Source organism: Coregonus lavaretus (assembly GCF_964263955.1).
Source record: "Coregonus lavaretus genome assembly, chromosome: 5".
NCBI lineage: Eukaryota > Metazoa > Chordata > Actinopteri > Salmoniformes > Salmonidae > Coregonus > Coregonus lavaretus.
Genome location: NC_139992.1, coordinates 23,579,105 through 23,606,571, shown reverse-complemented (window position 1 = coordinate 23,606,571; position 27,467 = coordinate 23,579,105). Strand labels below are relative to the sequence as shown.

The window sequence follows — 27,467 nt, the reverse complement described above, 5'->3', positions numbered from 1 at the left end:
TGAGGATATGACCGAGCCAAGTGACTTGGTGTATAGAGAGAATAGGAGAGGGCCTAGAACTGAGCCCTGGGGGACACCAGTGGTGAGAGCATGTGGTGCGGAGACAGATTCTCGCCACGCCACCTGGTAGGAGCGACCTGTCAGGTAGGACGCAATCCAAGAGTGAGCAGCGCCGGAGATGCCCAACTTGGAGAGGGTGGAGAGGAGGATCTGATGGTTCACAGTATCAAAGGCAGCAGATAGGTCTAGAAGGATAAGAGCAGAGGAGAGAGTTAGATTTGGCAGTGCGGAGAGCCTCCGTGACACAGAAAAGAGCAGTCTCAGTTGAATGACCAGTCTTGAAACCTGACTGGTTAGGATGAAGAAGGTCATTCTGAGAGAGATAGCAGGAGAGTTGGCTAGAGACGGCACGCTCAAGAGTTTTGGAGAGAAAAGAAAGAAGGGATACTGGTCTGTAGTTGTTGACATCGGAGGGATCGAGTGTAGGTTTTTTGAGGAGGGGTGCAACTCTCGCCCTCTTGAAGACAGAAGGGACATGGCCAGCAGTCAAGGATGAGTTGATGAGCGAGGTGAGGTAAGGGAGAAGGTCTCCGGAAATGGTAGAATCAAGCAGAATCAACATTAGACAAACAAAGACAACGTCAGGAAAATGTTGACAGACCAGTAATGTAATTAAATTACATAAAATTGACAAATCTTCAGAATAAACTACAGACATGTTTATCCTTTTGTGAATTACACCCAGTTTTACTTTGTTGCCAGTTTGCACAGCAGTTGACAAAAAAAGGGTAAATTATTTCAATGATGTGGCTGTTAAGGCTGAAGGAATCCTCAAATGAATCAAATTAATTCCCACATCTTATAAAACAAGGACGCAATTCCTATTCATATTACAGTAGATGTTTATCCCATATTTATTGTATGTCTACAATGGCATGTCGTTGCCAGGATGTGCTCTGCATTATCGTCATTGCAACCACAACTTCAACTACAAGTGATCTGGATGACTATTTTGTTCAAGTAGTTAAAATCATGCATTCTAGAAAGCGCTCATGTAGTCCTAGACTAACGGATTCATCAGAACAGTTTTCCTCTTATCCCAAGAAGCCGGATTCATCACTCATGAGTGACGTTAACCCTTCAGTAAATTAACATCTGAAGCATCTTGCACTGTACATGCTATAATTCAACCCACTCCAATAGTGGCAAAGGTGCCTAAATCAACAATAATCCTTGAAATGTATGACACCCCACTCATGTACGTACAGACCATAAAATATAGACAACTCCAGAAAGGCAAAATGCAAAAATTCTTCATTTCAAAAATGTAAAAAGGTCTAAAATGGTGTAATTGTAACTTGGTCCAAAGAATCTGACATTCACTCCTTGCCTGTGATGCCATCAACAGCACACAGGTCCCACAAACATAACAACATCAGGCTATTGTCCCCCTACACACACACACAAGCAGAACTCAGACTTCTGTTAGACTGTTAATCGCACACACACATAAATAGACATGATTGGACAGGGTTGAGATGCTGTTCTTGTCCTTTAATCCTCTGCCAGAGAAACAGTCTCTCAAACTCTGGGTGGATGCTGAATGTCCAACAACTTTATCTGAAGGTAGCCTGGAGTGTGGCTCGAACTGTTCTCCATGTTGTGAGATTGTGCATGTGTGTGAATCTCTATTGTGTGTGTGTGTGTGTGTGCGTGTATGCGATCTCCCATGATGTGCTTGGGGTCCAGACAACTTGCGAACTCTAAACTGGGCAGGTTCTACGCATCACTGTAGCTGAACACGGTATGCACAGATGAGAAGCTTCACCTGGGGAGAGAGAAAGAGTCCATTAATCAAACGTAATTGATCAACAACTTATCTATGTCTTTTACAGTAACTAGGCCTAGAGCCCTTCTCACCATGGCCATAGGTTACTCTGCTGGTGTGTGTGTGTGTGTGTGTGTGTGTACCTTGGCTGTAGGTGACTCTGCCAGGCGAATGAAGAGTTTGTTGATGCCTGGCACTGGGCTGAATGAGTAGATGAAGTGACTATCCTGCGGGGTGTAATTGAAAGAGGAAAAGGTGAGTGACTCAATCACCTTCCAGGTAGAACAGAAAACCAGCCCTATACTCCAGACCTGGAGTATTCCTGATCTAGAGTGAGACTCACCAGGAAGATAGGCAGCTGGAACTTGTCGTTGAGTACCACTGCGTGGACGCTGCATGGCCCACACAGCCTGGCTGTGATCTCACTCAGGAAGTTACCATGGAAGATGAAGAGCAGGATGCCTGAGCCTGAAAGGAGAGAGAGAGGGAGGAGAGGGAGAGACACAGAGATTTAGTTGGGATGAAATGCTTTCCCTAAACACTCCCCAGACAGTGTGGAGGGGATATGCACTGTTTGTGCGTGTATCCTACCCTCTCCAGGTGTGTGAGGCGATAGTTTGTAGGCGAACTCCAGGGAGAAGTCTGGTCCCTCACACAGTCTGTGACAGGCCAGAGGGAACACTGGCTCCAGCAGGGCCAGCCGAGTCTCAAAGTACACCCGGATAGTGTCCTCTGCCACATTCGACAACCTGAGTGTGTGTGTGTGAGGGACAGAATGTGAGAGAAAGAACATTTTATTTTATATGTATGTGTAACCGGCGTCACTGTGCTGCTAACAGTATGTGAGGAAACGGTATACGATCTTAACTCTGTTACATACAGGTAACTGCCACAATCATAGAAACACTTGAGTAAATGAGGGATACAAACTATGTTGAAAGCAGGTGCTTCCACACACACACCCACGTGTGGTTCCTGAGTTAATTAAGCAATTAACATCCCATAATGCTTAGGGTCACATATAAAAATGCTGGGCAGGTCATTATTTTGGCTACCATGGCGATGCCCCCATAGGATGACAATGCCTCCATCCACAAGGTACAAGTGGAAACAATGAAAATTACGTAAACCATATGCCATGGCCATCTCAGTCACCACATCTCAACCCAATTGAACACTTATGGGAGATTCTGGAGCCGCGCCTGGGACAGTGTTTTCCACCACCAATGACTAGGACTGTGCCTTTGGCTTCTAGACAACAAAATAAAGTTGATATGAAAACCAATAGACCAGGAGAAAAATGGCATAGCGGTGGGTCCAATAGGGAAGTAAATGGAAATACATTTGCCAGAATTATATAAATGACGCCTGTCTATACAGAAATAAATACAAATCATTCAAAATACTTCAGCAGAAAGCATGACTTAGCCACAGAACAATCGAGAATCATTAGCTTCTTTTTAAAAATTGCTGTGGTTTGTTTCAAATCATAAGCTCGTAGGCCTATGCCTATTTGGGAAGCCCGCGGCAATAGGATTAGCTGACTATTGAGTTGCAGCTGTCAGTGAAAAGCATCAAAAATGTGTGAAGATGATGGGGCGGCGCACAATTGGCTCAGCGTCGTCCAGGGTAGGGGAGGGAATGACCGGCAGGGATGTAGCTCAATTGGTAGAGCATGGCGTTTGCAACGCCAGGGATGTGGATTCGATTCCCATGGGGGGCCAGTATAAAAAAATGATGTATGCACTCACTAACTGTAAGTCGCTCTGGATAAGAGCGTCTGCTAAATGACTAAAATGTAAATGTAAATGTAATGATGTGTCTTGAGTATAATTAAACCTTTGAGACAAGAGGAAGGGTGTGTGGTGAAGATATAGGCCAGTCTCTCTCCAGAATGGCTCAACCGTCTCCCGCCAATTCTTGCGCATTCGTCGTTTAATTTTGTGAATCGTTTGCCCTTTAAATGTTTTTTTTTTTTTTTTTTTTTAATCAATTCCCCATTACATATGTCACCAGTAGTAAACGTACCGTCAACCCCGTCATTTGGTTACATTATTTTCTGTAATTTACAGTTCTCATTCTCAGAGTGGAAATGTTGTTTGCAGAGTTCACGACCTGCTACACTTGTGAGAAACAAGTTTTTGTTTATTTCATAACCATTATTTACGAGATTTGTAAATGTTTTCATTGTCTTTTGATCGGAGTACTCCATGTGAGCAATAAGCATGTGTCTGGTTTCTCTGTCCTGATAATGTTGAGGGAGCCTGCTGCGCGGAAATGTAGGAAAGTGTTTTTTTAAAAACTATAGTTCCTCACAGTAAGCTATTTGAAAAATCTTTACAACAATCCCCTCGATAATCACTATTCTTCGGTGGGCAAGAGCAATGGAAGTTATAGTTCTACTGCTGCATTGGCCTATAGGCTATGAGTTCCATTCGCTAATTAATTTTCAAAATCCATCAATTGCCGGCTAAACCTGTTTCAGACACTTGTAGAATCTATGCCAAGGTGCATTGATGCTGTTCTGGCTTGTGGTGGACCAACGCCCTATTAAGACACTATGTTGGTGTTTCCTTTATTTGACATTTTAGTCATTTAGCAGACGCTCTTATCTAGAGTGCATACATTATTTTTGTATTTTTCATACTGGCCCCCCGTGCTCTACCAACTGAGCTACATCCCTGCCGGCCATTTGTGCGCCGCCCCATGGGTCTCCCGGTCGCGGCCGGCTACGACAGAGCCTGGATTCGAACCAGGATCTCTAGTGGCACTGCGCCACTCGGGAACATTACGTGCACGGTATGAATGTAAACATGCAGACAAATAGTTCCTGTTCCCCTAAAGGATATAGGATGACTCATGAATTATGCTTCTACAGAGGCAGTAGAAATGTATAAACACACACACACATATTGTGTTTCGACACATACAGATGGTACAGGTCAATTGTTGTTGTTTTTTGTTTTGTTTTTTGAGTAAACTAATTAAATATATTTTCCTTCTTTATTATTTTCTGCTAACCCTACCACCTCTCCCCTAATTGGAGTAAACTAATGGACAAGAATACTTCCACTTCCAGCTTATACATACTACATACATTTCACAGGCAGTATATTTTACATTAGTTATCTTTTGCTTGTTTTTAGTCCCAGCCTTCAGCTACCCTCAACCCCTCCCATCTATCTCTGAAGACCATCCAGTTTGGATTTCTAGCTGACATATACACTGCTCAAAAAAATAAAGGGAACACTTAAACAACACATCCTAGATCTGAATGAATGAAATAATCTTATTAAATACTTTTTTCTTTACATAGTTGAATGTGCTGACAACAAAATCACACAAAAATTATCAATGGAAATCAAATGTATCAACCCATGGAGGTCTGGATTTGGAGTCACCCTCAAAATTAAAGTGGAAAACCACACTACAGGCTGATCCAACTTTGATGTAATGTCCTTAAAACAAGTCAAAATGAGGCTCAGTAGTGTGTGTGGCCTCCACGTGCCTATATGACCTCCCTACAACACCTGGGCATACTCCTGATGAGGTGGCGGATGGTCTCCTGAGGGATCTCCTCCCAGACCTGGACTAAAGCATCCGCCAACTCCTGGACAGTCTGTGGTGCAACGTGGCGTTGGTGGATGGAGCGAGACATGATGTCCCAGATGTGCTCAATTGGATTCAGGTCTGGGGAACGGGCGGGCCAGTCCATAGCATCAATGCCTTTCTCTTGCAGGAACTGCTGACACACTCCAGCCACATGAGGTCTAGCATTGTCTTGCATTAGGAGGAACCCAGGGCCAACCGCACCAGCATATGGTCTCACAAGGGGTCTGAGGATCTCATCTCGGTACCTAATGGCAGTCAGGCTACCTCTGGCGAGCACATGGAGGGCTGTGCGGCCCCCCAAAGAAATGCCACCCCACACCATGACTGACCCACCGCCAAACCGGTCATGCTGGAGGATGTTGCAGGCAGCAGAACGTTCTCCACGGCGTCTCCAGACTCTGTCACGTCTGTCACGTGCTCAGTGTGAACCTGCTTTCATCTGTGAAGAGCACAGGGCGCCAGTGGCGAATTTGCCAATCTTGGTGTTCTCTGGCAAATGCCAAACGTCCTGCACGGTGTTGGGCTGTAAGCACAACCCCCACCTGTGGATGTCAGGCCCTCATACCACCCTCATGGAGTCTGTTTCTGACCGTTTGAGCAGACACATGCACATTTGTGGCCTGCTGGAGGTCATTTTGCAGGGCTCTGGCAGTGCTCCTCCTGCTCCTCCTTGCACAAAGGCGGAGGTAGCGGTCCTGCTGCTGGGTTGTTGCCCTCCTACGGCCTCCTCCACGTCTCCTGATGTACTGGCCTGTCTCCTGGTAGCGCCTCCATGCTCTGGACACTACGCTGACAGACACAGCAAACCTTCTTGCCACAGCTCGCATTGATGTGCCATCCTGGATGAGCTGCACTACCTGAGCCACTTGTGTGGGTTGTAGACTCCGTCTCATGCTACCACTAGAGTGAAAGCACCGCCAGCATTCAAAAGTGACCAAAACATCAGCCAGGAAGCATAGGAACTGAGAAGTGGTCTGTGGTCACCACCTGCAGAACCACTTCTTTATTGGGGGTGTCTTGTTAATTGCCTATAATTTCCACCTGTTGTCTATTCCATTTGCACAACAGCATGTGAAATGTATTGTCAATCAGTGTTGCTTCCTAAGTGGACAGTTTGATTTCACAGAAGTGTGATTGACTTGGAGTTACATTGTGTTGTTTAAGTGTTCCCTTTATTTTTTTGAGCAGTGTATTTCTCCACTTTGCTGTGATGCTTCAAAAAAGTTCTGAACCTTTCTATTCTCATATAGTCAGGTCAAGTGTTTCTCCTACCACCTGTGGAAGGACACACACACGGCACACAACACAGACCCAAAAGTGTCCAAAACATTGTCAGACCTTAACTGCATTAACAGTTACAACAGAGACATAGACACTCAGACACACACACACAGTGTTTCCATCGGAGGTATGTCTCTGACGTGGAGGGGAGCCTGGATGAGGCCCCAGTGACTCTTAGTGCTGGCCCCCTCACTGCTGCCATGGTTAGGGTTCCGTAGGCTGATCAGCACCTTGTACAGTGGGGAAAAAAAGTATTTAGTCAGCCACCAATTGTGCAAGTTCTCCCACTTAAAAAGATGAGAGAGGCCTGTAATTTTCATCATAGGTACATGTCAACTATGACAGACAAATTGAGAAAAAATAATCCAGAAAATCACATTGTAGGATTTTTAATTAATTAATTTGCAAATGATGGTGGAAAATAAGTATTTGGTCACCTACAAACAAGCAAGATTTCTGGCTCTCACAGACCTGTAACTTATTCTTTAAGAGGCTCCTCTGTCCTCCACTCGTTACCTGTATTAATGGCACCTGTTTGAACTTGTTATCAGTATAAAAGTCACCTGTCCACAACCTCAAACAGTCACACTCCAAACTCCACTATGGCCAAGACCAAAGAGCTGTCAAAGGACACCAGAAACAAAATTGTAGACCTGCACCAGGCTGGGAAGACTGAATCTGCAATAGGTAAGCAGCTTGGTTTGAAGAAATCAACTGTGGGAGCAATTATTAGGAAATGGAAGATATACAAGACCACTGATAATCTCCCTCGATCTGGGGCTCCACGCAAGATCTCACACCGTGGGGTCAAAATGATCACAAGAACGGTGAGCAAAAATCCCAGAACCACACGGGGGGACCTAGTGAATGACCTGCAGAGAGCTGGGACCAAAGTAACAAAGCCTACCATCAGTAACACACTATGCCGCCAGGGACTCAAATCCTGCAGTGGCAGACGTGTCCCCCTGCTTAAGCCAGTACATGTCCAGGCCCGTCTGAAGTTTGCTAGAGTGCATTTGGATGATCCAGAAGAGGATTGGGAGAATGTCATATGGTCAGATGAAACCAAAATAGAACTTTTTGGTAAAAACTCAACTCGTCGTGTTTGGAGGACAAAGAATGCTGAGTTGCATCCAAAGAACACCATACCTACTGTGAAGCATGGGGGTGGAAACATCATGCTTTGGGGCTGTTTTTCTGCAAAGGGACCAGGACGACTGATCCGTGTAAAGGAAAGAATGAATGGGGCCATGTATCGTGAGATTTTGAGTGAAAACCTGCTTCCATCAGCAAGGGCATTGAAGATGAAACGTGGCTGGGTCTTTCAGCATGACAATGATCCCAAACACACCGCCCGGGCAACGAAGGAGTGGCTTCGTAATAAGCATTTCAAGGTCCTGGAGTGGCCTAGCCAGTCTCCAGATCTCAACCCCATAGAAAATCTTTGGAGGGAGTTGAAAGTCCGTGTTGCCCAGCGACAGCCCCAAAACATCACTGCTCTAGAGGAGATCTGCATGGAGGAATGGGCCAAAATACCAGCAACAGTGTGTGAAAACCTTGTGAAGACTTACAAAAAACGTTTGACCTGTGTCATTGCCAACAAAGGGTATATAACAAAGTATTGAGAAACTTTTGTTATTGACCAAATACTTATTTTCCACCATAATTTGCAAATAAATTCATAAAAAATCCTACAAAGTGATTTTCTGGATTTTTTCTCTCTTATTTTGTCTGTCATAGTTGACGTGTACATATGATGAAAATTACAGGCCTCTCTCGTCTTTTTAAGTGGGAGAACTTGCACAATTGGTGGCTGACTAAATACTTTTTTCCCCCACTGTATGTACCTTTATTTATACAAACCGATTCATACGTTTACAGAGAGCGAGTGAGAGAGAGTGTGTGTGTGTGACATGGCAGCAACACTCACATGTTGATGTGGTCCTCGATGAGGTCGTACACCAGCAGGTTGTTGCTGACCTTGGCAAAGTGCATGGCCGTATTCTTGTGTTTGGACAGGATGTTGCAGTCAGCTCCATACTCGAGTAGGAGGCGCACCACATCAGCATTTCCCCTCTTACATGCCTACAGAACCAAGGCTACTGTTAAGGAACTATAGCAATACATCTGTCACACAGGACTTCAGCAGAGATGAGGCTATTCACAAATAGGGGTAATTGACAAGGTTAATCTCTGTGCTTTAGGGGTGATATGTTGCGTCCTAATTAAACACAGCATTTATCTTCATCACCTCCCCCCTTTTCCCCTTATTTGTTCTCCTCCTCCGTACCTTCATCAGGGCCGTCTCTCCTCCCAGTGTTTGAGCGTTGACGTAGGACCCTGCCTCCAGGAGGATAGCAACTGTGGTCAGGAAGTTCTGAAATGATAAATTAAAGGATACGGGGTTAAGTTAGTAAGTAAACATAGCATAACAGACATTTAACATACAAACAAGGGGAATTTATACATGTGTACTTTGTTTGTAATAAGGTGGTTGAAACCAGTCTGTCCTGTGTTACCTTCTCTGCAGCGTGCATTAGGGCAGTGGTGCCGTTCTTCTGCCGTCCGTTCCCCTTCACCCCCTTCTTTATCAGCAGCCTCAGGATGTCATCCTGTCCCCCTGCTGCTGCCAGCATACTCAGGGACATACCACTGGAGTCCTGCGGGAGGCAACACACAGACTCCTTCATTACTCAGGACCAAAGCCTCTGGTAGCAAATACTATGGGGAGGGGGGCAGCAATCCAAATGTATCTGTGTAAATGTTTAAATAATTAAAAGGGAGTTCACTTTTTTGAAAGTTAAAGGAGAATGTAGCTTTTATTTTTTATGTTTTTTAAACCAAATCTCTATCTTTGACGTAAATGGCATGTTATAGAAGGGTCCAGACACTTTTTTTTTTTTACGAGGATGAGGAAGTGAATCGCTGGTTGGAGGAAGTTTCTCAAAAACAAAAATAATTCGTAAAACGTGTCTGGACCCTTCTATAACTTGCTATTTACATCAAAAAGAGATTTGGTTATAAAAAAGCTAACTTCTACTTTAAGCTTATCGACTTACCTAGGGTGTCGTCTCTTCATCCAAAAGGGTTTTAAGTTCGTAAAAGCATAAAGCACTGAGCAATGGTGATGATAGATTCCTAGCATTACATAATAAAATATCAAAGCGGTTTTCCATAAAATGTTATTGGTACAATTCTAAATCCGTTGGAACACTAATAGACATCAAGTAGGCTATATGAATATGAATCTTGCAGCTTAATAAGTTTACGTCAAGTAACAATTTATTAACCAAGCAAATATAGTATTTTAGAGTACACACAATGAGCACCGGGGGTAACGAAAGGCAGCTTGATAACAAATACATGTTGGTGAAAAAAAAAAAAAAGTGTAAGTGTCTTTAGACAGTAAAGTGGGGTGTGGTTGAAACCCCTGATTATTTTTCTCAGTTAACACCTAACAGAGCAGTTGCAGTTATAACATGAACTGATAACTATAAACTAAGCAATTATTTACATGATTCTTCTTTGAACCTTGATCCAATTAGAAGCACTTTCAATAGTAAGCAAGTGGATGAAATAATATTATATCATAATATATAATATTAGTAGTCAAGTGGATTAAATAAGAGAAGCAACAGCTATCAAACCCTATACAAGTTAGTCCTTTTAAATTAGTGTTGAGGAACTTAAACGGCTGCTGTGAAATCAATATGGTTAAGACAGCAGTGAATAATAGCAACATTAATTTAAAACGTTGAAAGGTTTATAATTTGACATTAGTAATAAAACAAGTAGATGGACAGCTAAAGCCTTATAATCCACATCAAAATTTGTAGGAAATACTGAAGTACAAGAGGAATAGTTTGTGTGATTCTCTGAAACCAATTCCACATGCAGAATGAAGGAACTGTTTCCAATCCGCAAAGCACATTTCAGTTACTTATCATTTTGTAACTTTTGGTCAAGTCAGTGGATTGGAGAACCAAAAACTGCTTCAAATAGGATGAAAAGTCAACCAACTTTAGTGAACATTACAGTAAAGTTACTAGTGACCGTAAACAAGGCTTTGGTTTAGGAATCATGTTAGAGCCTCCACACATAAAGGGATGGCCATTGAAAAGTCCACCCCTATCCTTGCCAAACCCATCAGCCATCACTCACGCTGCATCCGGATTCTCCACACTTCTTTAAAAGTGTTTACTTGCACACTCCCAGTCACTTTGGGAGAAGGGTGAAAAACCGGTATGCAGCCATAAATGGGCCCTTTGCTAGGATCGGTCACTGACCTTGCCTGGTGCACTAGGTGGACAGATTTTTCCCTTACAGAACCTTTCAATGGTCCTAAAGCGCAAACGCTGACCACCTGACAAGCCTAATCAACAGTGCCTTTTGAATAAAGCAACTCGCCAGGAGTGAGATGGCTCATTGGGTCATGCAGCTGGGGGAATCTGGCTTAGTAAAGAAAATAAATGACATCTAGATGCAAATATCCACAAAAACAAGCAAGATTGAAATGAATGATAAAACCCAATCATTGCCAAAAATATAAACGCAACATGTAAAGTGTTGGTCTCATGTTTCATGAGTTGAAATAAAAGAACCCTGAAATTTTCCATACGCACAAAAAGCTTATTTCTCAAACAATTTTGTGCACAAATTTGTTTACATCCATGTTAGTGCACGTTTTGTCCTTTGCAAAGATACTCCACCCACCTGACATGTGGCATATCAAGAAGCTGATTAAACAGCATGATCATTACACAGGTGCACCTTGTGCTGGAGACAAAAGCAACTCAAATGTGCAGTTTTGTCACACAACACAATGCCACAGATTTCTAGTTGAGGGAGCGTGCAATTGGCATTCTGACTGCAAGAATGGCCACCAGAGCTGCTGACAGAGAATTTAAATGTTAAATTTATCTACCATAAGCTGCCTCCAACGTTGTTTTAGAGAATTTGACAGTATGTCTAACCGGCCTCAGAACCGCGACCACGTGTATGGCATCGTGTGCGTGAGCGGTTTGCTGATGTCAATGTTGTGAACAGAGTGCCCCATGGTGATGGTGGGGTTATTGTATGGGCAGGCATAAGCTACGGACAACGAACACAAGTGCATTGTATCGACGGCAATTTAAATGCACAGACACCGTGACGAGATCCTGATGCCCATTGTCGTGCCATTCATCCGCCGCCATCCCCTCATGTTTCAGCATGATAACGCACAGCCCCATGTCGCAAGGATCTGTACACAATTCCTGGAAGCTAAAAATGTCCCAGTTCTTCCATGGCCAGCATATTCAGACATGTCACCCATTGAGCATGTTTGGGATGCTCTGGATTGACGTGTACGACAGCGTGTTCCAGTTCCCGCCAATATCCAGCAACTTCACACAGCCATTGAAGAGGAGTGGGACAACATTCCACAGGCCACAATCAACAGCCTGATCAACTCTATGCGAAGGAGATGTGTCGCACTGCATGAGGCAAATGGTTGGTCACACGAGATACTGACTGGTCTTCTAATCCACGCCCCTACTTTTCTTTAAGGAATCTGTGACCAACAGATGCAGATCTGTATTCCCAGTCATGTGAAATCCATAGATTAGGGCCTAATGAATTTACTTCAATATAATGATTTCCTTTTATGAACTATAACTCTGAAAAATCTAGAAGATTGTTGCATGTTGCGTTTATATCTTTGTTCAGTATATCTAAAAACTACTGATACATACCAGTAGCTAGGAATACTAGCTAACTAACATTAATGACATGAGTAAAATATCCATGATAATAAACTCAACCATGCTTCAAAAGCAATTGAATGTGGATAGTGTATGTGCCATGTATTTATAATCCATTTATAACATGTAAACATTTTCAAAAGGAGCTGGTGGTCTGGGTCTTCATCTGAAGATAGTAATTCTAGAACAGCCAAAAGAAACATTTGTTACGTATTTGGTGGATTTTAAGCAGCTTAACCAATAGCTGGGCACAAATGTAGTATGTAAATCCAGGGCTCCAGACTAACATTTCCCATTGGTGGCACTAACGTTTTCAGTTGGTGCCACCAGCCCATGATTTGGTCTCACCCCCCAAAAACTGCCTCACGCAATAGAACACATTTGTAATCATTTTATAAAGTCAGCCCTAGTTGCTATTCAAGATATACGTTGTTTCATCTAACATGTCCAAGCAGGAATGCATGATTCAATATATTTTGATGTGCAACCTAATCAAATTGTATTGGTCACATACACATATTTAGCAGATGTTATTGCGGGTGTAGCGAAATACTTGTGATTGTCATGAATTCTGGGATTACAATATGGATACTGTTGTTATATTTGACTGTCAAAATAGGGCTTCAGAATATTTGGTTATTTTTTTGTTCAATAGAGATGGATTTGCCTACATCTACAACATAAAGTTGGGGATAATTCAACACCTGAGGAAGTGAAAACACATTAGATCACAAACTCATGAATAAATATAACCACTGCTAGTATCCATGTATTAATCCAACAGTAAATGTAATAACCTACAGTGCATTCGGAAAGTATTCAGACCCCTTGACTTTTTCCACATTTTGCTGCGTTATAGCCTTATTCTAAAATTGATTAAATAGTCCCCCCCCCCCCCCCCCCTCAATCTACACACACAATACCCCATAATGACAAAGCAAAAAACAGGTTGTTAGAAATGTTATCAAATGTATTAAAAACGAAAAAATTAAATATCACCTTTACATAAGTATTCAGACCCTTTACTCAGTACTTTGTTGAAGCCCCTTTGGCAGCGATTACAGCCTCAAGTCTTCTTGGGTATGACTCTACAAGCTTGGCACACCTGTATTTGGGGAGTTCCTCCCATTCTTCTCTGCAGATCCTCTCAAGCTCTGTCAGGTTGGATGGGGAGCGTCGCTGCACAGCTATTGTCAGGTCTCTCCAGAGATGTTCGATCGGGTTCAAGTCCCAGCTCTGGCTGGGCCACTCAAGGACATCAGAGACTTGTCCCGATGCCACTCCTGCGTTGTCTTGGCTGTGTGTTTAGGGTCATTGTCCTGTTGGAAGGTGAACCTTCGCCCCAGTCTGAGGTCCTGAGAAGGTTTTCATCAAGGATCTCTCTGTACTTTTCTCCGTTCATCTTTCCCTCAATCCTGACTAGTCTCCCAGTCCCTGCCGCTGAAAAACATCCCCACAGCATGATGCTGACACCATGCTTCACCGTAGGGATGGTGCCAGGTTTCCTCCAGACGTGACGCTTGGCATTCAGGCCATAGACTTCAATCTTGGTTTCATCAGACCAGAGAATCTTGTTTCTCATGGTCTGAGAGTCATTTAGGTGTCTTTTGGCAAACTCCAAGCGTGCTGTCAGGTGCATTTTACTGAGGAGCGGCTTCTGTCTAACCACTCTACTATAAAGGCCTGATTGGTGGAGTGCTACAGAGATGGTTGTCCTGTACTTCTGGAAGGCTCTCCCATGTCCACAGAGGAACTCCAGAGCTCTGTCAGTGACCATCGGGTTCATGCCTCCCTGACCAAGGCCCTTCTCCCCCGATTGCTCAGTTTGGCTGGGCGGCCAGCTCTAGGAAGAGTCTTTGTGGTTCCTAACTTCTTCCATTTAAGAATGATGGAAGCCACTGTGTTCTCGGGGACCTTCAATGCTGCAAAAATTTTTTGGTACTCTTCCCCAGATCTGTGCCTCGACACAATCCTGTCTCGGAGCTCTACCGACAATTCCTTCGACCTCATGGCTTGGTTTTTGCTCTGACATGTACTCTCAACTGTGGGACCTTATATAGACAGGTGTGTGCCTTTCCAAATCATGTCCAATCAATTGAATTTACCACAGGTGGACTCCAATCAAGTTGTAGAAACATCAAGGATGATCAACGGAAACAGAATGCACCTGAGCTCAATTTTGAGTCTCATAGCAAAGGGTCTGAATACTTATGTAAACAATGTTTTTTAGTTTTTTTATACATTTGCAAAAATTTCTAAAAAACAGTTTTTGCTTTGTCATTATGGGGTATTGTGTGTAGAGTCATGAGGGAAAAAACTATTTCATCAATTTTAGAATAAGGCTGTAAAGTAACAAAATGTGGAAAAGTCTGAATACTTTGAATGCACTGTACATGCCCGCGCAACGACCGATGTGTATTTCGTGCACCGCTCCGTATCGCAAAGCCATATCAAAAAGCTTTTGTAAAATAGTTGCTCCTGAGCTCAATATTGAGAAATAAAAAGTATGCCTACAGAACGCCGAGACCCTCCTCTCTTCGACAGGGACAACAGTAGTTACTTCTAATGCTGTGTTTATACCGCAACTGCATTTTGAAAGGTTATACAATCAGAACAAATCGTTTTCTCCCAGAGAGGAGAGCCGTTTGCTCATCACATCAGCAGGCCCCAGCGAAACAGGCACAGGGGAAGAGGTTTCCATTACAGGAATCATGAGGATAATGCTCTTTACGGTTTGACCAAATCATGGTTTTAGCTGCCACAAAAAATAGGAAGGTTTGGTGCAGCTCGCACCGATGCGACCATGTTTTTTTTTTTGCACAGCCTAGACAAAATGGTCGCAAAATGCGACTAAAAGGACGCAGTCTGGAGCCCTGAAACTCATTCATATCACACTTCTACCAGGAATAACCTGATTAATTCCCAGGTTTGCTGGTCAGTTGTTTTAACTCAAAACCTAACCTACACATATACATATATATTAGCTACACATGCAACGGTACAGGCAAGACTACACATAAAATATTTTATACATCTGGATCCAGATCCATTTGGTGAAAGTAAAGTATAACAGTAATGTGATTAAAAAGGTATGGTCATCTGATTAACTGGCTAGGTTTGCACTACTTTTTCATCTATGAAGAAAAACTAAACATTCACTGTACTTGGTACATGTTATCTATGCATGCGGAGCATATATTTCAGTCAGTTATCTTGGGCATTATTATGCAACATGGGTCTTACGGAAATATGGGGTGCGTTTGGATTCCGAATGTGCGTCCATGAGGCCTTGTTGCCGTTGCTGACCCAGAAGATTCAGTTTGACAGGCTTTACATAAAGGACCATTGGAATTGTTTAATAAACTAAACAAGTATGAGTCCATCTTTACTTGCCTCCTCTCACCAAGGTTGCAAATGTGTAGCCTTTGCCAAAGGACTTTGCCAATTACATTTTGCAGTTCAAAAGAAGTTCTGAAAATTCCCTTATCGACTAAACAAGTTTTCATGCATAATATGTCACTATGTCGTTGCTACAGATACTTCGTAGAATAAAGTAGGTAGTGATATCCTTAAAATGCTACTTCATTCTTGCTTTACGTTATAAAGTGAGATCAGAGTGAGCAAGGATGGTCAGATTAAATCAAAAGCTATCCTTTTCTCCATCCTTGCTTACCTTGAACCCTGGGAGGTTCTAGTTCAAGGTAATCATAAGGACAGATAAACAGGAGGCTCTTCTGGTAGTCCCAACAGCACCCCTGATTTCTGATGCACCCCTGGATTCTGTTGCACCCCTGGATTCTGTGTCCATGGACTTGTTTTTTCATGGTCCATGTTTTGTTTGCCTGAACTATGCCTCCTGCACATTGTCTTTAATGTGTTATGTACATAGTTTTTTACATCTTTCCATGTCCTGCCTTGTAGAGCTGGTTCAGCTGCAAGACATGCGTCACATTCCCTTTTACCTGGAATCTTCATCAGTTTAGTGAAGTCTCCTAGCTGCCGCCTCACCGCAGCCTGAGCCTCATTACTCCATGTCTTCTGTTTCCTTGGTGTTGCCACAGGACCTGCCTCAAGTCTCTCCTCTTGACCCTGTTTAGGTACTGTCATTGTTTCACCAACCCAGTCCTTAGCACTCTTAGCCTCTATGGTTTCTTTTTCTTTCTTTGCCGCTCCTTTCTTTGTCTGTTTTGTGGGGTCCACTCTTGTAAGGCCCTTCTTCCGTTTTATAGATTTTACTGTGTTGTGCACATAGTTTTTGATGTCCCTCCATGTCCTGTCTCGTAGAGCTGGTTCATTGTGCAGGCATACTTCACAGTCCCGTTTACCTGGAACCTCCATCATTGAGATAAAGTGTCCCATCTGACGGTTCACCGCAGTCTTAGCCGCATCACTCCACATCCTCTGTTTCCACACTGTGCCCACCTTACCCATCCCCACAGAACCTGTCCCCGAAGGAACAGTCCCCAAAAGAACTGCACCCACAGGCACTGCCCCGACAGGAAATGTCTGTGATGGAAGTGTCTGGGCAGGAAGTGTCTGCGCATGAAGTGTTGGCGTAATAACTGTACGTGCTGGAAGTGTTTGAGCAGGAAGTGTCTGTGCAGGATATGTCCCCTCAGGATATGTCCTCGCAGGATTCGTACCTGAAGAATATGATCTTGCAGGAGATGAGAGGTCATAAGGACTTGTAGGATATGCATTTGCGTGTTGTGTCCCTCCAGTACATGACCTTGCATCATGCGTCTCTGCTAGGTATGTCCCTAAAGCATACGAACCTACTGGATAGGTCCCTGCAGGATGTGTCACAGTAGGATATGCCCTCGCAGAATCTGTCTCCGCAGAACATGACCTCGGAGAATGCGATCCCGAAGGATATGACTTTTCAGGATATGTCCCAGCATGATATGACCTTGAAGGCTGTGCCCCTACAGTATATGACTTCACTGAATATGTCCCTGTAGGATATGATGACCCAGTGGGATATGTGCCAGTAGGATATGTACTTGCAGAATCTGTCCCTGCTGGATATGTCCCTATGAAATTAATAAATACAGAAGAAAAGGATTAATCAACGTTCCATTATTATACAGTTGAAGTCGGAAGTTTACATACACTTAGGTTGGAGTCATTAAAACTCGTTTTTCAACCACTCCACAAATTTCTTGTTAACAAACTATAGTTTTGACAAGTCGGTTAGGACATCTACTTTGTGCATGACAAGTAATTTTTCCAACAATTGTTTACAGTTCACTTATAATTCACTGTATCACAATTCCAGTGAGTCAGAAGTTTACATACACTAAGTTGACTGTGCCTTTAAACAGCTTGGAAACTTTCAGAAAATTATGACATGGCTTTAGAAGCTTCTGATAGGCTAATTTACATAATATATGAGTCAATTGGAGGTGTACCTGTGGATGTATTTCAAGGCCTACCATCAAACTCAGTGCCTCTTTGCTTGACATCATGGGAAAAGGAAAAAAAAAATCAGCCAAGACCTCAGAAAAAAAATTGTAGACCTCCACAAGTCTGGTTCACGTTCATCTGTACAAACAATAGTACACAAGTATAAACACCATGGGACCACGCAGCCGTCATACCGCTCAAGAAGGAGACACGTTCTGTCTCCTAGAGATTAACGTACTTTGGTGCGAAAAGTGCAACTCAATCCCAGAACAACAGCAAAGGACCTTGTGAAGATGCTGGAGGAAACAGGTACAAAAGTATTTATATCCACAGTAAAACGAGTCCTATATCGACATAACCTGAAAGGACGCTCAGCAAGAAAGAAGCCACTGCTCCAAAACCGCCATAAAAAATCCAGACTACAGTTTGCAACTGCACATTGGGACAAAGATCGTACTTTTTGGAGAAATGTCCTCTGGTCTGATGAAACAAAAATAGAACTGTTTGGCCATAATGACCATCGTTATGTTTGGAGGAAAAGCGGGGTGGCTTGCAAGCCAAAGAACACCATCCCAACCATGAAGCACTGGGGTGCAGGCATCATGCTGTGGGGGTGCTTTGCTGCAGGAGGGACTGGTGCACTTCACAAAATAGATGGCATCATGAGGAAGGAAAATTATGTGGATATATTGAAGCAACATCTCAAGACATCAGTCAGGAAGTTAAAGCTTGGTCGCAAATGGGTCTTCCAAATGGACAATGACCCCAAGCATACTTCCAAAGTTGTGGCAAAATGGCTTAAGGACAACAAAGTCAAGGTATTGGAGTGGCCATCACAAAGCCCTGACCTCAATCCTATAGAACATTTGTGGGCAGAACTGAAAAAGCGTATGCGAGCAAGGAGGCCTACAAACCTGACACAGTTATACCAGCTCTGTCAGGAGGAATGGGCAAAAGTTCACCCAACTTATTGTGGGAAGCTTGTGGAAGGCTACCCGAAACGTTTGACCCAAGTTAAACAATTTAAAGGCATTGCTACCAAAAACGAATTGAATGCATGTAAACTTCTGACCCACTGGGAATGTGATGAAATAAATAAAAGCTGAAATAAATAATTCTCTCTACTGTTATTCTGACATTTCACATTCTTAAAATAAAGTGGTGATCCTAACAGACCTAAGACATGGAATTTTTACTAGGATTAAATATTAGGAATTGTGAAAAACTGAGTTTAAATGTATTTGGCTAAGGTGTATGTAAACTTCCGACTTTAACTGTATATTGTTTAGAGGAACAGAGCAAATACTATAGGGTAATAAGTTGCAAGCTTATCAAAAATGTAGATCTAGTTAACATGTAAACGGCACAAAACAAATTAAACTGGGATTTATCCACCCAATATTTATAATTTAACCCTTGAAACAAAATGAAAATGTTGTCCAATACCCTGTAAAGTAACTGATACTCACCACATGTAGGGGAAACAACCCTTTCCTCAGATGGCCCTGGAATCACAACTGGAACCTGATCCATTGCAAGCAGCAATTTGCTGATTTCTGCTAGATGTGCTGCATTTTCAGAGAGTCTGTAGTACTCTTTGTGGACCTGGGTGTCATGTCCCAATAATTTTGCCACTTGATCCAATTCACTTTCATTTAAGTTCAGTATTTGGCAATGGATAGCAACCTCTTTCCTTACTGTCGCATGGATCAGACTTTCAGGATTCTTTGCATCACACGCACGTGCAAATTTCCTCAGACAGTCAGACCCTCTGACGTAGCTTGCCGCGTCCAGGCTCCGTGCGAAGACATAAGGGTTGTCCTTTGATACACCAACTTTGTCTCTGTTTGCAATAAGGATCTCAAGAGATGAGATCATCCTCTCTGTTAGTAGGACCGGCATGTTTCTACCATTTTTGCCTTTTATTTCCACCCTGGTTAGTTTGTCGTCACCAAGCTCCTGCTCCAGCCTTGAGAGGCTATTGAAAATGTCTGCACTAGCTGGAGCTTTCTTTCTGTTTGTGTATGTTTCCAACAGCATTTTCGCAACCTCTCCTGTCCTTTTTCTGTTGAAGAGAGCTATTTCTGCAAGAAGAGTTTCATTGAGCTTTTTCCAGACAGCGTTGGTGGGGCTCTCAAGCAATTCTTTCTTTGTTGTGTCCTCTGCAACCTTGAGAAACTTCTGAAGTTTGATCAAATCCTCAGTAAGTGAAGACACATCAACTTCACACTGAGGGACAGCGCTCAGGGATAGACCAGAAAAACAGTTATTCCAATTGTTTTCAAGAAGCTCAATGAACCTTTTGGCTTGTTCCTCTGCCTCCCGGTCCTCGGTCATACGACTCTCCCCAAAAGCTATTTCGGTAGCTCTTTTCAAGGAATAGCCAATCTTTAAAGCAAGAGATGGGGTCTTGTACCTGTCAGAGGCAGGATCATGACCACTCATTTTCCTGGCAGCATGAACGGCCAATTTGAATTTGGATGGTACACATACTTCATGCAGGTATTGGACACCACAGTCCATCTCATTTACAGTAAGTACAAATCTAGCCAATTCCCTCATTTTTGATCCAATGTATGTAAACTGTGACTTGGCATGGTCATGCTTTGCAGATAGTGCATTGCCATATTTACATATCAGGGGATCATTTTTGATGTGGCATTGAACGTCATCTTGATTCATATTGTGTATTATTTCTTCACATCCTCCAGTAGAATAGACCGGCAATGGAAGAAGTCGAGAGGACGCAGCCTGGACCCGCACCCTTTTTCCTCCCCTCTTTTCATCTTGTCCTTTTCTGGCTTTACATGAGCCCTCATGTTTCCATAAATCTATTTTGTTGAAAAAAGCTAAGCAGTGTTGGCAGGGCAGGTAGTCACGCACAGAAACACCATTGTAAGACGGTCTTTTCTTTGTCACAATTTCTCCATCTCCACTTTGAAGAACTTCCAAGTTATGTAGATAGTTGCCTTTGTTACGGAGTTGGTCAAGCAAGAGAGACCTGATTTTGGAGAGTTTGGGGAAGCTGATAGCATGAGCGACAGCTGCTTCTTCTGCATGCATCCTTTCTAAATGTCTTGCAATTTTATGGTGTGGTTCATTGCAATACAGGCAGAAGTACTTTTTGTCCCATTTTCTTTTACCATCATCTGTCGTACTACATGTGCTGACTGTCATTTTTGAGCTAGAACGTAAGTTTGACCTTGTACCTTTCCGTGGCACAAATTTTTTGCGGCGAGGTTTTTTAGCTTGTGACATTTGAGGGGGCTGCTCAGATTCATTATTATCGCAGGGGAGTTCTGCTTTAGATGGAAGAGGATCTGACCCACTTTGGACGTTTGAATCCAGTCTTTGTCCTTCTACCTTATCACCTGAACTGTTCTCGTCATCACTTGAACTGCTCTCTTCAGCACAATTCTTTATGTCACACAAAGCTCTCTCCATGTCACATAAAGTCTTCTCCACATCACATGAAGTCTTCTCTTCATCGTGTGAAGGATTCTCTTCCTTGTGTAAATTATTTTCTTTGTATAGAGGACTCCCCTCGCGGTGAGGGTTCCCTTTGCGGTGAGGGTTATCTGCTGTGCATAAAGGCCTCTCTTCATTACTTAATGTCTTCTCTTCATCACATAAAGTCTTCTTTTCCTCATTTAAATGCTTATCTTTGCCACTTATACTCTTCTGTTCAACAGTGCATGCCTGTAAAAGAACAAGTAAACGTAAGATTCATAAGACCTTATGAAAGGTTAATCTCATGATGCATTTGGTTTAAAATGTATGAAAAGTGGGACGTAAAAGCACAAGTAGCTTGAAAGCTGTTGCGAGTTAGTATTTCACTTGTGGCAAAGAGAAATTAGGTTAACTATACTATCATACTAGACATCTGGGGTCCCCTGACCCATTTCATATGCAGAGAAATCTAAATGGTGAAAACCACATAGTATAGCTAATTGAAAACAAGTGCGGTACACATTGTGAGTCATTCAAATGATCGCCTAAGAGCACCTCAACAATGCTCTCAAACTTCAATCACAGTCAAGCGAGAATCAATGCAATGGTTACACAGCACCAAACCGTGTGTAGACTTTGAATACTTCCATAATAAAAACCACATGTGACTCATTCAAGGAATAGTTTATGGATTTATTGTATTAAGCAGCGAACTACAGCGTTTTCACATTGTAAATATGTCGGACGAGGAATTAATATTGTGATGTTGGATGAGATGCTGCATGGAGACCAGGAAGGTACAGAAAAGAAAACGCCATGCAACTAGGCCTACATTTTGCCAGTGACTGTGTTTCTAATCCTCCATATATATATATATATATATATACATATATATACACAGGTAAAAGTCAGTAAATTAGAATATTTTGAAAAACTTGATTTATTTCAGTAATTGCATTCAAAAGGTGTAACTTGTACATTATATTTATTCATTGCACACAGACTGATGCATTCAAATGTTTATTTCATTTAATTTTGATGATTTGAAGTGGCAACAAATGAAAATCCAAAATTCCGTGTGTCACAAAATTAGAATATTGTGTAAGGGTTACATTTTGAAGACACCTGGTGCCACAAAATAATCAGCTGATTAACTCAAAACACCTGCAAAGGGCTTTAAATGGTCTCTCAGTCCAGTTCTGAAGCCTACACAAACATGGGGAAGACTTCAGATTTGACAGCTGTCCAAAAGGCGACCATCGACACATTGCACAAGGAGGGAAAGACACAAAAGGTTATTGCAGAAGAGGCTGGCTGTTCTCAGAGCTCTGTGTCCAAACACATTAATAGAGAGGCAAAGGGAAGGAAAAACTGTGGTCAGAAAAAGTGTACAAGCGATAGGGATCACCGCGCCCTAGTCAAGATTGTGAAAAAAAACCCATTCAAAAATGTGGGGGAGATTCACAAGGAGTGGACAGCTGCTGGAGTCAGGGCTTCAAGATCCACCACCAAGAGACGCTTGAAAGACATGGGTTTCAACTGCCGCATACCTCGTGTCAAGCCACTGTTGACCAAGAAACAGCGCGAAAAGCGTCTCACCTGGGCTAAGGAAAAAAAGAGCTGGACTGCTGCTGAGTGGTCTAAAGTCATGTTTTCTGACGAAAGCAAATTTTGCATTTCCTTTGGAAATCGAGGTCCCAGAGTCTGGAGGAAGACAGGAGAGGCACAGGATCCACGTTGCCTGAAGTCTAGTGTAAAGTTTCCACCATCAGTGATGGTTTGGGGTGCCATGTCATCTGCTGGTGTCGGTCCACTCTGTTTCCTGAGATCAAGGGTCAACGCAGCCGTCTACCAGCAAGTTTTAGAGCACTTCATGCTTCCTGCTGCTGACCTGCTCTATGGAGATGGAGATTTCAGGTTCCAACAGGACTTGGCGCCTGCACACAGCGCAAAATCTACCCGTGCCTGGTTTACGGACCATGGTATTTCTGTTCTAAATTGGCCAGCCAACTCCCCTGACCTTAGCCCCATAGAAAATCTGTGGGGTATTGTGAAAAGGAAGATGCAGAATGCCAGACCCAACAACGCAGAAGAGTTGAAGGCCACTATCAGAGCAACCTGGGCTCTCATAACACCTGAGCAGTGCCAGAAACTCATCGACTCCATGCCACGCCGCATTAATGCAGTAATTGAGGCAAAAGGAGCTCCAACCAAGTATTGAGTATTGTACATGCTCATATTTTTCATTTTCATACTTTTCAGTTGGCCAACATTTCTAAAAAATCCCTTTTTTGTATTAGCCTTAAGTAATATTCTAATTTTGTGACACACGGAATTTTGGATTTTCATTTGTTGCCACTTCAAATCATCAAAATTAAATGAAATAAACATTTGAATGCAACAGTCTGTGTGCAATGAATAAATATAATGTACAAGTTACACCTTTTGAATGCAATTACTGAAATAAATCAAGTTTTTCAAAATATTCTAATTTACTGACTTTTACCTGTATATATATATATATTCAGTATTTATATTCAGTATTTTGTGACATGCATGCAATAATGAGTGTTTGGTGGGTGATTTAGGAATGTTTTCACAAATTAGACCGGAATAAGATCCTAGAGCGTTTGGAAGCCTATGAAGATGCAAAACAAACATTTTACATTTACATTTTAGTCATTTAGCAGACGCTCTTATCCAGAGCGACTTAGTTAGTGAATACTTATTTTTATTTTTATACTGGCCCCCCATGGGAATCGAACCCACAACCCTGGCGTTGCAAACGCCATGCTCTATCAACTGAGCTACATCCCTGCCGGCCATTCCCTCCCCTACCCTGGACGACGCTGGGCCAATTGTGCGCCGCCCATGAGTCTCCCGGTCGCGGCTGGCTGCGACAGAGCCTGGATTCGAACCAGGATCTCTAGTGGCACAGTTAGCACTGCGATGCAGTGCCTTAGACCACTGCGCCACTCAGGAGTTAACCCTGGTCCAACTTAATTCTGGTACTTGCCCAACAGGTACCAGTTGCAGCAGTAAGTTTGAGAAATATAATTCTTTCCATTCTCTTAAAAGCAGCAGGGTACTACATTTATATGAAAGCGTCCTTAAAAACACTGATTGGACCGTAATAATACTATTGAGTCCTTATAATTGCACATCAAGTAAAGAAGCCTATATTTAACAACCCAAACAAAAGCATACTGTCACACTGGGCAAGTAATAGTAGCCTACGTAATTTGTAAATAAATATTTGGTTAAGTGACGGAATACGTGCTTATGGCAGTAGTTTGTTAAACGGTACATGTTAAACAGTGGTACATGTTAAACGGTCAAGAAAGGCTTTTCCACGGAATACATGCTTATGGCAGTAGTTTGTTAAACGGTATATGTTAAACAGTGGTACATGTTAAACGGTACATGTTAAACAGTGGTACATGTTAAACGGTCAAGAAAGGCTTTTCCACGGAATACATGCTTATGGCAGCAGTTTGTTAAAACGGTGAACAAAGGCTTTGTTCGATTAATATCTAATTCTTATTGTACACAAATAAAACGGTATGGCAAAAGCTGAAATGTGTTACCAGTATTGTAATGATTGACTCAAAGTAAGGTTTTTCCTTTTAGCTTTGGGCTATTCGTTGTTGTTGATAATGAAGATGAGTGAAATGTCAGTAGTGCTATGACCGAAAGTCAGCAGCATTTTTACATGCTCTGCGGTGGTACAAGAATACTTTTCTGAAGGCATTACTGTACCTGAGGCAAAGGTTGTATCTTATAGCTTCTTGTGAACTTTAACCTACTGCTCATCATGTCCTTGGTCTGTAAATGAGAAGAACATATCCGTCTTAGATCACTCTAGCAGTCTCCATAGTAATGTATGAAAATTATCTGCCAACTATGCACAACAAAAAACATAAATTTCAATGTAAAGCTTGGACATTAATTCCAGGCATCAAGTTGGCACAACAGTTTATGAAGTATGATGATAGCCAATTATTTAATTATTTTAAGCAATGCAATAAACATTAATTTCACAAACTGCATTTTCCTATTCAAGCTTCACAAAACCATATGTAGCTCCATTAGGCTAAATTAAAATAACTGAGTAGTTGAAGGGCATAATCTGCTTACCTTTGTTGGCTCACTGGTCCTCAATGGATGCAGTCAGCAGGTATTGCAGTCGGATTCTCTCCTCGCAATCGATGTCCTGCTATTCAACCTCCGCATGCCATTACTGGCTCTCACGTTTTGTGCTATGTTTAAACTGCATTATAACTCGATCAGAGTGGCTAAGTTGATCAAGTTTGAACCAGACTGGCAAAATGAAAAATCTTTCTACACTTACACACAAATGTAATTAAAGCAGCAATCTGTAACTTCATTTCCAGTCATTGGTACTTCCCCTGCTATCATTTCTGGAATAAAAGTTACATATTATGGCTTTAATTGAGTAATGCATTATGGCACTTGGCGCTGATGTATATCCAGTAGTTAAAATACATTTCAAAAGCAGATCTGTCGTTGCCCAAGTTGGTTAATGTATGTATTCGTTGGAAAGAGTACTGTGATGTTGGTCCCAAAATTGTCCTCATTTGAATGAACTCACAAGTATGACCACACACATAGGCTACACTAACAAAAGGTAAACATCTTTATTTGACTAGTTGTGACTAGTTAGTGCTGAATAAATAGGTGGAACAGCTGGGGCTCCCCAAAGACAGGAGGGAAGTGGGGAGGAGAATAATGGTAATAGGTACTCTGGGATTGGGCTAAAAATATTATTTAGAACACGGAACGTACCTCCTGGTCTAGATTGTAGTCCTCTTTGGAATTGAGTGCAAGTTTCACAGACATGTAATCCCCGCTTTTCACTGCATCCCGCAGCTCACCTGAGGGACACACAGATTCACATCAGTAGTTGTCTATCTACCTACATAGTGTGTGGAAGCGAGAGGTTCATGTACAGCCGATGTTGAGAGACATCTGGGAAAACATGAGATACAGAGGGTAGACAACATACAGATGCTATTAAATTACTAGAGGGGTTATGTCATAAACCCTAAAAGTTCCAGAATGGGGTGAAAATGGCAGCTATATTGGTTATAAATAGTTTATATGGGTTTTATTTTTAAAAAATCTGTATAAATAGCATCTAAAATATATGTAAACAGACCATACATTTCTCAATGCTATCATATAGTACAATATCAGTACTTGTTGCTTTTACAACTTGTCCAAGTCCTATAAACTGATTTCAGTCAGTGTATGGCTGTGGATTGACTGCATTGTTTGAATGGAATGTTGGCATATTGGCAGTTAATTTGACAAATTAATGTAATCATTCCTCTAGAACTGGTCTGCTAGCTAGCTTTTATCACAGCACTGGCAAACCATGGTTGACCAACTCCCTGACCAAAATGGCTGACCTTTATACCACCATATGAAGGTTTATGTCCATTCTAGTATTCTTATTTTATGGTAGACACTTACCGGGAGATAGCGGTGGAGCAGAGAGAATCTCATCCTCTCCGTTCAAATGTTTCTGAAAGTCCTCCAGTGTCATCCAGTCCAAGTTGAGGTCCATTCCAAGGTTAAGAGAGGCTTGTCCTTTGTCTGTCAGTCACAAACCACATCCAATAGTACATTAGTATTATTTCACATGGCCATTTGGAGGGGCTCTGTCCAGAAACAGCCCCTACCCCTAGAGTAAATCTGAAAGGATTGGATAGGTGTAGCGGTCATGAAATGTTGTCAGCCGGTGATTGTCATGCAAATAACTGCCTGTCTGTAATTGACCATTCATTAACATAAACACGTTTAGCATCTCCTGGTTTCTATGCATAGCCTACAAGCCACTGATGCAGACAGTTGGAACATCTACATTTAAAAAAGTCTAATAAATCAATTTAATATTGCCTACACCATCACAACAAATCCATTATTTATTTTAGTCCGGTCTAAAGAAACATAAGAAAATTTAGCCTATTTAAGAAGAACAGAATAGCATATTCTGAGTTATCCTTATGTTAGGCCCTGATCTGGCTATGCCATATGGCTGTGGGCTACACTAGCTCATTTAGCAGAAAAGATTTGCTTAGAATTCCAGGGCATTCTTTTATATATTATTTTATAGTATGAAGAAT

At 42.2% G+C, this 27,467-nt stretch overlaps 1 protein-coding gene across 4 annotated transcripts in view; it reads right to left on the bottom strand.

The window, feature by feature from the left end:
* Positions 1-654: 654 nt before the first annotated feature.
* LOC311129736 (M-phase phosphoprotein 8-like) overlaps positions 655-27,467 on the bottom strand; it is a 38,498-nt gene continuing 11,685 nt past the window's right edge. For 2 of the 4 annotated variants that reach the window (XM_084162156.1, XM_084162155.1), the window contains exons 6-14: positions 26,815-26,937; positions 26,125-26,213; positions 9,241-9,381; positions 9,012-9,098; positions 8,652-8,806; positions 2,420-2,577; positions 2,172-2,296; positions 1,972-2,055; positions 655-1,828 (exon numbers count right to left, since the gene is read on the bottom strand). In XM_084162156.1, the coding sequence (XP_084018282.1) occupies positions 1,787-1,828; positions 1,972-2,055; positions 2,172-2,296; positions 2,420-2,577; positions 8,652-8,806; positions 9,012-9,098; positions 9,241-9,381; positions 26,125-26,213; positions 26,815-26,937 (1,004 nt within the window). In that variant the 3' untranslated portion in view covers positions 655-1,786. Of the gene's footprint in view, positions 1,829-1,971; positions 2,056-2,171; positions 2,297-2,419; positions 2,578-8,651; positions 8,807-9,011; positions 9,099-9,240; positions 9,382-15,285; positions 17,496-19,337; positions 21,568-26,124; positions 26,214-26,814; positions 26,938-27,467 lie in introns of those variants that run through there. The other 2 variants (XM_084162154.1, XM_084162153.1) reach the window with 1 other exon arrangement.